A 13,896-nucleotide genomic window follows, 5' to 3' on the forward strand; every position below is an offset into this window, starting at 1 on the left:
GTTTTGCTTTCTAAGACAACTGCCAGATGGCGCTTATGTCTCACGTGTGACGTGACTTGATGCGCTCGTTCGCCTTCGCTGAACGCTCGAGGCACTTTAACGCAGCGCCTCCAAAATATCATTCACCGATTTTTTTGCGCAGAACATCAAATAAATATCTTGTTCACTCTCTCCACACGCAAGACTATCGTCTTTCGACGACATTTGTAGATTACATGCAGATACGGGGCCATTTTTTTTATTCCGTATGGTGTCCGCGCAAGAGGCGACAAACATCGATGCGACGCGCTTGCAGCATTTCCAACAAATGTACGCCACCTCTCACCGACAGCTGCCGGTCGCACTCGCTGGCACTTCACTGGCTCTTATGCAAGAACACAGACTCATCAATTTGTATGCTTACTGAACCAATATGATAGCATGATGTTTCTGGCGCACTTGTTTTGGCCAAGCCGTTACGTAGTTGCTCCTCACGACAGAGCAACAGTGGTGCGCTGGCGCGACTGTGCTGTGCGGTCCGTGAAAAACATCATAATCAATTGTGTGGGCGTATCTATCAAATGAGCATAGAAGCTCCATAAATAAAGCCTGAAGAGATAATGACCTTTGAAAGGAGCGAGAAACAGAAAATAAACTTGGCAGTAACCGCTGATAAACTCTACCTGCTGCTCAGTTCACTCAGTTGTTATTTTTCTTGCGGTTGTAAATTCTAACAAAAACATAGCGCTGTTGCCATTATCGCAGTGGCAATCGTTACAGGCAGCAGTTGTTTGTGATATGAATAGTGTAAATGTTAGTAGCAGGTGCAGATCCCATCCATCTCGAGTAAATGGCAAACAAAAATGAAGTTAAGCAGTGAAGTTGTGAGTAGACTACTCCTTTAACACCGAAGTAGCCAACTATCGGCTTGGCGTAGTGGTCAGTGTGCTCAGTTTGGAATTTGAAGGTGGCAGGTTTCACCACCGTAATTTACCCGAATGGTGGATAGCGGAATCCATCATTGCTATGGTGGACGTTTTTTTTCAATAGGTATCCACTCTGTGAGGTGGCCCTATCGCTTGCCGCACACAGCACCTTACCGAGAGATCGGCGTCCACTGCCTCGGGCGATGTCACGACACCCTGTGGTCGCGCTGCAATAGAAAACAGCAACGACGCCCAGCTCCCCGAGCCCAAAGAGATTGAAGAAGCATTTTACAGAAAATCGGACCACCCACGAGGCTTCCGTACTCACTTGCTTAGGGTCTGGCCTACAAACCACGTGCTCTAGGCCTTGCTCCCCCGAGGATGCAGACCGCATGGCTCTCGTCTCAATTCAACAACGGTTTTGAAAACTAACACCAACAGTAAAGAACAACACTTGCGAGCAAAAAAAATACTAACTCAACCTGCCGACAAATTCAAACGCGTCACAAAACGATCTCCTCGCTTCTCAACAGAGAACACCGCCGACGCTAGCAAAGAAGTCCCCCTAGGGCTACTCTACCCCGGCTCTAACAAAAGCCTGCACGGAACCAGAAAAACTGTCGTTCGACACACCAAGAGACCCACGTTGGGCCCCAGTGTGGGGTCTCGAATTGGCGAGCGCCATGCTCTTGGAGTGAAAGAACACAGTAGACATGGTCGGAACAAACCAAAGACAATACACACACATTTATCTAACTAATATACAACGACGATATCGTCCGCCGAATCTATACATCAATTGAGATTACCACTAGGACATCCGTACACAATATGACGAACACGATAACACGACTGTGAGGAGGTTTATGAGTCGTTTAAGACAGCGACGAGACAGCGTGAACAACCGTCCAGCGATCGGCACAGCAACGAACCGAAGCACGAGCCGAGAGAGCCGGGCGTTGGCGATGCTGCTCGCTGCAGGCACATCTTCTTCTTCACAATCGCCCCCGCTGAAAAAGGAGCCATCCTGGCGACTTAAGAAGTTTCAGGCAGAGGCTCATGGTACGGTTTCAGTCGGGAAACATGGACGATGTCACGTGCACGCCGGCGCATGTCGTCCGATCGGGAAACTGGTTCAATTAGAAAATTAACCGGAGATGTTTTCTCCAAAACGGTGTAAGGCCCCTCGTACTGGGGGACAAGTTTCGAGGAGAGTCCCGGTGTTTGGTATGGGATGGCAAGCCACACAAGAGACCCTGGGGCATAGCTGGGATCCGGAAGAGAGGTGCTACGGGTTTCTTTCTGGCGTTGTTGCTCTTCCGAGGTGAACGCACGGGCGAGCTGGCGGCACTCTTCGGCTTGTCTAGCAGCATCGGAGATAGGTGGACACTCGGAAGCATCAGGACGGTAAGGAAGTAGGGTATCAATTGTATGGGAAGGCTCGCGTCCGTAAAGAAGAAAGAAAGGTGAGAATCCCGTGGTGGTTTGTATTGCGGTGTTATACGCGAACGTGACGTATGGGAGAACACGGTCCCAGTTGCTATGATCAGATGCCACGTACATTGAGAGCATATCACCTAGCATGCGGTTGAACCGTTCCGTTAGTCCGTTAGTCTGCGGGTGGTATGCTGTTGTTTTCCGATGAATGACGTGGCATTCCGAAAGCAGAGTTTCGACGACCTCGGAAAGGAAAGCGCGGCCTCTGTCACTAAGGAGCTCTCGAGGTGCACCATGTCGAAGGATAAAGCGTTGCAAAATGAAAGAGGCGACATCCTGAGCTGTAGCTCTCGGCAAAGCGGCTGTTTCGGCGTAGCGTGACAGGTGGTCAACCGCCACTATAATCCACCGATTACCATCTGGTGTCAATGGAAGGGGACCGTAGAGGTCAACGCCGACGCGATCAAATGGCTTGGCAGGGCATCGAAGTGGCTGCAATGCGCCAGTCGCACGTGGCCGTGTTGATTTACGTCGCTGGCAGTCAGGACAGCACTGCACGAATTTACGTACAAAATTGTACATGCCGCGCCAGTAGTAGCGATGGCGAAGGCGTTCATATGTTTTGAACACTCCGGCGTGGCCACATTGCGGATCGTCGTGAAGGGAGGCACATACTTGCGATCGTAAAGTGCGTGGAATGACCAGCAACCACCGGCGGCCATCGGGAGCGTAGTTGCGTCGATGAAGAAGTTGATCGCGGATGGCGAAATGGAAAGCTTGACGTCGGAGGGATGGAGATACTGGAAGGTTGGGCGTGCCAGATAAATATTCGATAAGAGAGGCGATCCACGGGTCACGGCGTTGTTCAGTGGCAATCGAGTCGAGATTTAGTGATGACAAGGTCTGGAGGCAAGTGTTTCCGCACGTCTGATCTGGTGGTAAAGGTGAGCGGGACAGAGCATCAGCGTCAGAGTGTTTGCGTCCGCAGCGGTATACGACGCGAATGTCGTACTCCTGGATGCGGAGTGCCCATCGCGCAAGGCGGCCAGAAGGGTCTTTCAACGTGGAGAGCCAGCAAAGCGCGTGGTGATCAGTTACTAGATCGAACGGGCGGCCGTATAAGTACGGCCGGAACTTTCCAAGTGCCCACACCAGAGCCAAACACTCTTTTTCTGTCACGCTGTAATTAGTTTCGGCTTTCGTCAGAGTGCGGCTAGCGTAGGCTACAACGTATTCTGAATAGCCGGGCTTTCGTTGAGCGAGGACCGCGCCTAGCCCGACGCCGCTGGCGTCGGTGTGCACTTCGGTAGGAGCCGTCGGGTCGAAGTGGCGAAGAATAGGCGGGGAAGTGAGCAGACGGCGCAGAGTAGTGAAGGCAACGTCACATGCAGGGGACCAGGAGTTGAGGTTCACGTCACCGCGAAGAAGCTGGGTTAACGGTGACATGATAGATGCAAAATTGCGAACAAAGCGCCGGAAATAGGAGCATAGGCCTACAAAACTGCGAAGTTCTTTCATGGTCGTCGGCTTGGGAAATTCTGCAACTGCTCGAAGTTTTGCTGCAGACCAGCGTTGGTCAGACAACTCAAAACGTGCCTGAGACGAAGGAGGTGCGTAGGAAAGTCATGGGAAAAAACCACGACATCGTCGAGGTAACAGAGGCACATATTCCATTTGAGGCCACGTAGCGTATTATTCATAAGACGTTCAAACGTGGCAGGCGCGTTACAAAGGCCAAAGGGCATGACGTTAAATTCATATAGTCCGTCTGGTGTAATAAATGCCGTTTTTTGGCGATCGGCTTCTGCCATTGGGACCTGCCAGTAGCCAGACCGCAAATGTAGCGACGAGAAAAATTCCGCTCCGTGAAGGGTGTCAATGGCGTCATCAATGCGCGGCAAAGGATAGACGTCCTTGCGGGTTATCTTATTCAAACGACGATAGTCCACGTAAAATCGGATAGATCCGTCTTTCTTACGCACCAGGACGACGGGAGATGCCCAGGGACTGTGAGATGGTCGAATGACGTCTCTACGAAGCATATCTTCGACTTGATCGTTGATGACGCGGCGCTCTTCAGCGGAGACACGGTATGGTCTTTGACGCAGTGGCTGGTGTAGGCCGGTGTCAACATGATGTTTGACTTGTGATGTGCGGCCCAGTTGAGGTTGCGACACATTGAACGAACTCCTGAACTCATGCAGAAGATCCAGCAGGTCGGCATGTTCGGTGGGAGTGAGAGTGTCGGCGATGGCGCTGGAAAACGTATCATTGGACGACTCCCCGAGTGCCGACAGTGCTTTTGGGTGGTCGCAGTAGTCGTCCGGGACATCAAACAAAAACGAAGGGTCGAGATCCTGCACGCGGCCGAGACATTCCCCCGCAAGCAATGTGACAGGTGTGGAAAGCAGATTGCTTACGAACATGTTGCTTCTTCCGACGGCAAGGTCAATTGTTGCGAAAGGCAGCGGCAAAGCTCGACGACATTTGAAGATATCGGAAGGCATAAAAAGAACTGTAGCGTCAGTGTAGGCGTTGCATGAAATGGGAACAAGGGCGAAATTCCCAGGCGGAATATCGGTATCTTCATGAACGAGCAACTTTGGCGGCTGATAAGGAGCGTCTAGTAATGGGACATCACACAAGGGTGAAAACTCAACTTCGGCGCGTGCGCAGTCTATGACGGCATTGTGGCGGGATAGAAAGTCCCACCCGAGGATGACGTCATGCGAACAGACAGGAAGAACAATAAACTCCACGATGTAAAGAATGCCTTCGATGGAGATTCTTGCAGTACAGGCTGCGAGAGGCGTTACTTGCTGTGCGCTTGCGGTGTGAAGCGACAGTCCGGAAAGTGGCGTCGTTACTTTGCGTAATAAACGGCAGAGATTAGCGGCAATAACAGAAACAGCGGCGCCAGTGTCCACAAGGGCGAAAGTACAATAACCTTCAACAGTTACTGCGACCACGTTAGCAGGAGAGGAGCGAGGGCTTAGACAGTTTGAAAACGGCGCAGTTCTTGCCTCTTGAACTGCGTTGCTTAGTTTTCCTGGTCGGAGGGTCCGGGCCGGCGATGCATGGGGGAGGGCAATCGCCGACGAGGAGAGGGTGCGCGTTGCGGCTGGAAGTCAAGGTGGTCAGTAGGCGCATAACGAGGTGGCGAGACGGGCCCGTATTGGATGAAGGGTTGGCTGCCGGGATGCGACGACCGGGCATAGTTGCCGAACGTCTGAGGTCGACGGCGGCAGTAGCGAGCAACGTGTCCGGGAGTGAAGCAAGCGTAGCAAATCGGTCGGTTATCGGGCGTCCTCCAGGGATTGGCGACTGGTGCTGCCGCCCAAGGTGCAGTATAAGCAGCCGGGTGTGCGGGCTGTGAGCGCGTGGTGTAGGGTGGTTGCGGGAGCCTACGTACAGCGTCTGCATATGTGAGCGGCGCGGCTACGGGCTGCATCTCTTGCGAAAAGGCGACAGGAGGAGCCACGGGCTGCGCTGCATACGTTAGGGGCGCGGCCACAGGCTGAACGGCTGGCGGATAGGCGACAGGAGCGCCTACCGGCTGTGCGCCACCCGGGCAGTGACCACGGCTAGGTAGAGGTGGCTCGTAGTGCGTAAGAGGAACAGCTTGTGCAACCTCTTCCGATATAGCAGTGCGAAGCGGGGCAGGTAGACGGGTGGTGGTCTCGTGAGTAAAGGGCACTAGGGAAAGTTGGCGGGCGACTTCCTCACGGACGAAGGCTCGGACTTGCTGAAGCAATGATGAATTGTCCGGCATGGAGTCGAAACTGGACAGCGACTCACCACCAGGCTGAGGCTGCCTAGTCAGAGTGCGTTGCTTTTTCAACTCGTCGTAGCTCTCACACAAGCTGACGACTTCAGAAACTGTGCTTGGATTCCGTGCCAAGAGCATTTGAAATGCGCCGTCGTCGATGCCCTTCAGGATGTTTTTGACCTTGTCAGATTCGGGCATGGTGTCATTCACACGTCGACAAAGGTCGACGACGTCCTCAATATAGCTGGTAAAGGTCTCGCCAGTCTGCTGAGAGCGGACGCGCAGGCGCTGTTCTGCCCTCTGCTTGCGGACAGCCGGCCGACCGAACACTTGAGCACATGACGTCTTGAAGACGCTCCATGTGGGGATGTTGTGTTTGTGGTTATTAAACCACAATTCAGCGACGCCAGTGAGATAAAATATCACGTGGCCCAGCTTGTCGGCTTCATCCCATTTATTGTTGGCGCTCACCAGTTCGTAGTGCTCGAGCCAGTCTTCGACGTCGGTCCCATCTGCACCGCTGAAGACCTTCGGCTCCCGTAGCGTAGGATGGCCAGGGCAGTTGAACTGGAGCGAAGGCGTCGATGTAGTGGCGTTGGCAGTCATGACAGGTGGTAGCGTGCGGCTTCGAAGCTCCAGGGTGTAGCGACGGGGATTAACAGCACCTTCCACCAAATGCGAGGAGGTTTATGAGTCGTTTAAGACAGCGACGAGACAGCGTGAACAACCGTCCAGCGATCAGCACAGCAACGAACCGAAGCACGAGCCGAGAGAGCACGAGCCGAGAGGGGCGTTGGCGATGCTGCTCGCTGCAGGCACATCTTCTTCTTCACACGACCAACATACAATAACATGACAAAGGCGGCGGCGTCAACGCTTGACTTACCACGTGGGCCCCCCGGCGCGCAGGCCGCGGTACCACGCACCAAGAACCCACGCTAGAGACAATCATTCTCAACAACCGCCACGCACAGAACAGAACCACACACAACTCTCGCCCGCCACCAAGCCTTGCTTCCGCCAGGGGTCACGGTTGGCGCTACCCCATGATGATGATGACGATAGTGGTGGCCAACTCTTCCTGAATACAACGCCACCTACCGCCTGGCGGTTGTAACTTAAAATGCGGCTTTTGGGCGAGACACATCCGCCAAGCACCACAAACAACTTTACAGGGGGTGTCAGCACGCCCACAATGTTGACTTGAATGAGTGGTCATTACATCTCCAGAAGTCCTACCTATCTTTTGTGTATTCCATCAAAGTGAACGCAAACAACAAACAACTCCTTACACTACACTATCAGCGATATGTTCAGTTCTATCCTCTCTGCAACTGCCCTGCCAATAGACAGCCCTACACACTTCCTGTGAGGGGTCTAAGCTGAAGAATTGGGCGTGCTTTTTGAACACTGTTTGGCTGCTTCCACTGCATATGTTCTGTTATGGCAGTGGTAGCTCATAGATTGCGATATATAATTTGTTGAGGTTGCCAAGGATGAACCTATTGCACATATTCATATGCACTTCCTCGAACTTCAGCATAAATACTCATCTGAATTTTCCACAGATGCCTCAAAGACCTGCACGTCTGTGTTCTACACTGTGGTCGGTCCATCTTTTACAGATGTTTGCATTCTGCATCCTAACTCTAGCATCTTCACAGCAGAAACTTATGTGATACTTGCAACCGTAAAACATATAAAACAACTAAATTTACTAAGTGCAGTAATATACACAGACTCCCTGAGCATTGTAAAAGCCCTCAAAACCCAGAAAAGACACAAAAACCTTGCCCTTTTTCTGTGTGCAGTTTGCACACTTCAAAACATGTCGTTGTGTGCTTGGTGCCAGGGCATCGGAAGATACAAGGAAACATGTTGGCGGACCAGCTAGCTGCATCCGCCAATGAAAATGCCACCAATATGGTCGTAGTTATCCATGTGCTTGACTTCAAACCTTTCCTTAGACGAAAGCTCTGAGCTTATTGACAGAGCACATAGGATACACACACAAAAAATAAACTACACGTTACCAAGCTGCAACTCGCGCCACACAGAAGTTACACTTATAAGGCTTAGAGTTGGATGCACTTACAGTACACATTCATACCTTCTGTCCAGGGATAATCTACCAATCTGTGAGAAATGTGGGAAACCACTGGTCGTGCTTTATATTTTGATACAATACAGTGAACTAGACTCAACCAGAAAAAAGCATTTTCCATTACTGCACCGAGAGCAAATGCCTCTTTATCCAGCAATGTTGTTCATTTCTAAAGCTCCACTTTTTAACTCAATTCACTCTGCTGGTTTTTAAACGATATTCATTGGTTTCACGTTATGTACTCTGGTTATCATCCGCAGCATCACCTCTGAACAGAGGTTGCTATTGCGGTGGCTACGTTATATGAAGCACTGGCCTCTCTGCCTTTGGCCACAAACACTTTAAGGAGGCAACCGTACTATTGCCCATCTCTTCATGATTCAATTATCACAACCGTTCTTTGCTCATTTGCAATGCACACATTCTATGTCATTCTCATTATTTTAATACTTACCATACTTACTCGCGTATTGAACCCACTTGCATAATGAACCCATCCCCCACCTTGGTTCTTATCTATCTAAAGTATCTGCTCATTTTATTTCGGTATGATAGCCAGTGCCATTGACCATTGAAACAATGTTTAATCAAGCCATTATATCACAAAAGAACAGCGCAGCAAGAGCCAGAACATTGTTTGGCAACCATGCTAAACAGTTGCAAGCAGTGCGAGCGCAGACGACGTTAAACAAAATTTGAAAGTCGTGCCTTCTGCGGCTAAGCGCCATCAGTCGAATGAAGAAGAAACCTCTTTGCGGATAGTGCCACACAAGCATAGCGGCACAAAAACAAAGCACATGGCTTTCGAAATAGTGAGCGCGCGGAAACACGCCGTGGGCCCGCCATCTCAGAGGCCATGCGAAGCACAATAGCAACGAGGACGCGCCGTGCATCTGCAACATCTACCGCAACGTTTATCTGCCATTATCCGACGGTGTGTTTTTGTTCTCGGGTTTGTCATTGTGAAATTTTTTGGGACACCTGCTGTGTAGGGCGCATTCGTCTGGTACGCTAGCTACACGGTGGATTATGAAACTTACGAACAGCATGCACTGTAGCATGGAAACCGAGTGGCTGGACGACAATTCAGTGTCGATTTGTACGCTTTCGTTATGGGATGAAACAAAATAAAGCTTTTGGCTACAAAAAAAATTTGTCATGCATTTCTCAAGTAAAAACAAGCAAAGCCGTCACGTGAAAAAATTTTAACTTCCGTAACTCTTTTTTCTTCTGCGTAATGAACCTTTCCCCCAAATTCGCATCAACTTTTCTGAAAAAAAGGTGGGTTCAATACACAAGTAAATACAGTATATTTCTTACCCACCTAGAGGGCGAAAAATTTTAGGCCTCTATACAGCCGCTTAACATAACCATTGTTCACACTCTTAACCATGCATTGGCACTCTTTGGCCATAAAATGGCACCTGCGCCAATAAACATCACATATTGTCGCGATTGCAGTCTGTGGGTCTCCATCTGCGTCACCAGCTTCACCAAGTAGCTGTGGGCATCTAGCAAGCGATCAGCTGTGCTTGCACTGACTCTTACTCTTGGCGTTTCTTCCTCCAGAGCCACCTTTATCTGCCTTATTGTAAATGTACAGTTTTCGTCGACGATTCGTCTCAAAGTACTCACGTCATCTCCAAACTTCCTTTATGAACAACCACCATGCTTTGATGCTTTTCTGTTGATAGTGCGAATTAGTCTTGCTGTTTTTATGTTCATGCCTAGTGCGTCGGCCAGTTTCTTAAGGTCGCCACCACACCTGTAGACGTCCACAATTATAGCTCTGTCGACCACCGATACTCTGCTGTATTTTTGACGAAGTTGGTCTGTTTCCTTAAGGGGCCAGTAAGCAACCTCAAGGTCCTAAAACTGTAATTGATAGAAATATGTGCACTTTACTTCATGAAAATGCTGCCGCAAGAATTTAGCGAACCTGTGCTATATTATGGAAGTTAGAGGGGCTTGAGCATCGCTTTCAGCTGGCCCCGCCACGGTGGTGTAGTGGCTAAGGTAAACGGCTGCTGACCCACAGATCGCGGGATCGAATCCCGGCTGCGGCGGCTGCATTTCCGATGGAGGCGGAAATGTTGTAGGCCCGTGTGCTCATACTTGGGCGCACGTTAAAGAACCCCAGGTGGTCAAAACTTCCGGAGCTACGGCGTCTCTCATAATCATATGGTGGTTTTGGGACGTTAAACCCTACATATCAATCAATCAATCGCTTTCAGCTGGTTTCAGATTTTCACGCGGCCTCGCCAACCTTCCCCTTCAGAGGAAAGAAGGAGGGGTAGCCCATCCTCATGACTTCGCCTACTTTGTCAACGTGACTAGACGTCAGCAATTGACGTCCTAGGCAAACTTCATCAGTGGCAACGCACCTCCGCTTGCTGCGATGCCTGGTTGTTTACTGTTTACCCGGTGCCGATGCTTCACCCCAGCCCAGTCGCTCGATTTGCAGCCAACGATTTGCAGCAAAACTGCGTTCCAAAACCTGGACGTGAAGTTGGCCCGTTTTTTCGGGAGGAGAATGTCGCGCCATCTGAGAGCAGTAACACAAAACACAAATAATGCTTTTAATACTAGATGTGCATGTCAACAGGTGGCGCGACACTCTGCTCACTCCCAAAAACTGGGCCAGTGACGTGTCTGTACTTCGATACATGGAGCCTAAAGGAAGTTTTGCAACTCGTATGATTAAATAGCTCTGTCGTAGCTGGGGGGGGGGGGAACAGGAACTGTCACTAATGTTTGTCAAGGCTTGGTTTAGACCAATCAGTGAGCTGCGTGCCACGTCACGTCGCCAATCTCCAAGTTGGCGTCACTGCACGTGGAAGGAGCATTGGTCAGGCGTAGGAAACAAGCGCATGAATTGTTTTTCAAAATAGAGGCTCTGAGCGGCGCGCAGCTGTTTAATACTGAGGATACGTGACCACTGCAATACACTCTACGAATTCCCGAGCTTGTTTGGGGGGTGTAAAAAGAAATCAGAGCCTGTTGACTGGCCCTTTAAAGTGTGGTCTTGATTTGTGCCCAGCCATGACATCAAGAAAACTTCTCTTGTTATCTGCAAATATTCCCCTCTGAAAATATGCGTGTTCAGACAGACACGCTTTAGCAATATTAGTATTGTCTTGTACATGAAAACAGGAGCACTTTTTGATGGCTTTATAAAAAACTTAATTCCCCATGAACCCAAATAAAGGCAATGTTAGTTGTTTAAATGGTTATTTCTGATTTCAAGAACGGATGAATATCATTTGTCGTTCACCATCGTTCTCAGTAGGCTGAGCAGACGAATGCGAATGCCTCTGTGAAGAAGTAGGTAAATGCCGTCTACTGAGCAGAAGACGTGAGTTTCTACCTTATGCAATCAGTGGTGTATATGATTAGCTGAAATAATGCAGTAGGGATGAAGCATAAACCAACATGAGTTATGAGTGAATACATTTAGTACTCGTAAGTGTATTTATTATACACTGTTGTTTTTGATTTTGAGCTGTGACACCAAATGTTAGGGGAAAATAGTGCTGCTCCTTCTTTCATAATCCTTAGCATGTATAAGCGAGTGAAAAGTTCATGTCTCTTCATTTTTACATTATTCCAACATTTAGGCTTTATAAAGTGGCAAACCATGTGTTTCTTGTGCATGGATTACACTAAGTGGCACTTGTATCAAAGCTGTTGGCAATTGGATTAATTAAACTCACTGGAATGCGGCTTATTGTCTTGGTGCTCGAATTAAATATTTTGGCACTTGGATTGAATGTTTGGCAAAGGGAATAAATAGCTTGGCATTGATTATTTGAATGTTATGCTGATTATTTTAACTGGCACTTGTAATAAAGCAAGCGAGAAGACGTGTAGTTATTTCAAGCATCCATCCTCCCCTTAGCATGTGTTCATTGTTTTTTTAACAGACACTGTAGTCCTCAAAAATTCACATGCATAGTCTTGAAGTTCCTTGCAAACCTTTGCGTATTTGTCATGCAAATGAGTAGGAACCTTGTGTAGTGTTTGAGATCTTGGTGGCCTTTATGGTAACCTAATTGTTAGATGGTATGCGATATTCATCTCTTACCTCGTTGTAAATGTTATAGTTTCAGAATAAGCGAAAAACAAAAGTTAGTGCTTGTCTTATATTCACATCTCTTTTGCACCAGTGTTTTTTACTTTCCAAGTTGTGCACTTTCTTACACAACAAAATGCTTTACGAAACTTATATTTTGTTTCACTTACATCTCTTAGATAACAGCGATTGGTGCATCGCAGGAGAGTTATGCAGTGTTACATTATAATGGAACTGTTGACAGGTTCTTGTCTGACATTATGAGTTTACCTCAGTATGAACAAAAATTATATTGTAAACATTTTGCACTATTTATGCTCACTTATCCTTCTTTTCTAAAAGTTGGGAAATATATTAATTGCTTCCATAAGATGCACGCCACAGATGAGTACTCAGTGGTTCTTGACTTTCTTGTAGTCTGCTGAAGACTAGCCTTTCTGTCTTACTCTTGCCACAGGCTTCCTGAGGGAAGTAGTTATGAGGGCTTCTAACCTTGGTATGCCGAACAGTGGCCGTATACTGGCAGACGTCTACTACCACACAAGCAGTGGGCAGAAACTGGTGAGTGTACAATAATGTTTTTTCCAGTTGACCTTAATAATGACACCCACCTGGGCTGCAGAGCTCTTTTGTTTCTCAGAAATTTCAGTGTCGGCGTCAGCACTGGTGGTAGCATCATTGGTTGGGAGGGAAAAATCAGCATTGTCTGTGAGAGAAAATTTTATGTAGATGCAAATAAATAAATGATTAATAAAAATGTTCACATGGGAATCCAGCCCAGCCCCTCTGCGTGTCAATAAGGTGTTCTATTACAGAAGCAAGGTGTGGGAGCGAGCTAGTTGGTATTACATATTTTCATTGCTGAAGCACAAAAAAAAGATAGACAACGAACGAAGGGAATAGCAAGGACAAGCGCAAAGTTTCAACTTAAATTTTATTCCAAACACTAAGGTTGTATACCTGTCAAATGGCATCACTGTCACTTCAATCAATGCACTAGGGTGAAGACAAACTAAAACTAAGCAGCCGGGAATTTTACGTAGTGTAGAGGAATAAAACAAAGAGACAACGCCTTTGATATGGGCCGGCTGTTCCTTATCTGTCCTCTCCTTCCTCTGCCTCTAATCGCAAATAAGCTTGTGCCTGAGCCCCAGCCACTTTGTCATCCTTACATTCGGCCATGACTGCGACCTTTTATGACCAGCTGCCGAATTTGTCTCTTGAGGGTGGCACTGACTGTGCTGCAGTGGGCTATCTAGTGTGCACTGTGAATCACCTTGCCGAGCTGCTGAACTTTCTCGGGGGCGGCACTGGCTTTGTCGGGATGGTCGCTGCAGGTCTCCGTTTTGCTGTGACTTTGCTTGCATCGCTGCCGAACATTCTGGGCAGCGACATTGGCTGTGTGGCGGTGCTCGACCTCAGCCACGCAGCAACGTCATGTCAGCTGGCAGCTATCGATCTTGCAGCAGGCATCGACTCGGTTGCGAAGGAAACGGGGCTCATGGCATATCAAAATGAGGAGGCCAGGACAGCACTTGAGGGACTAGTCACATCAGCATGTTTCCTCGGTGTGTCTTTCCTGCGTATTTCTTGAAGTCAGTTGTGTTCG

At 48.7% G+C, this 13,896-nt stretch overlaps 1 protein-coding gene across 4 annotated transcripts in view; it reads left to right on the forward strand.

Annotated features, from left to right (window-relative positions):
* Window positions 1–13,896, forward strand: part of LOC119167684 (uncharacterized) — a 276,153-nt gene that overhangs the window by 44,384 nt on the left and 217,873 nt on the right. For all 4 annotated transcript variants that reach the window (XM_075865901.1, XM_037419204.2, XM_075865903.1 and 1 more), the window contains one exon: window positions 12,745–12,848. In XM_075865901.1, coding sequence (XP_075722016.1) covers window positions 12,745–12,848 — 104 coding nt within the window. The remainder of the gene's footprint in view (window positions 1–12,744; window positions 12,849–13,896) is intronic.

The sequence above is a fragment of the Rhipicephalus microplus genome, chromosome 6 (assembly GCF_043290135.1).
Source record: "Rhipicephalus microplus isolate Deutch F79 chromosome 6, USDA_Rmic, whole genome shotgun sequence".
In the NCBI taxonomy this organism is placed as follows: Eukaryota; Metazoa; Arthropoda; class Arachnida; order Ixodida; family Ixodidae; genus Rhipicephalus; species Rhipicephalus microplus.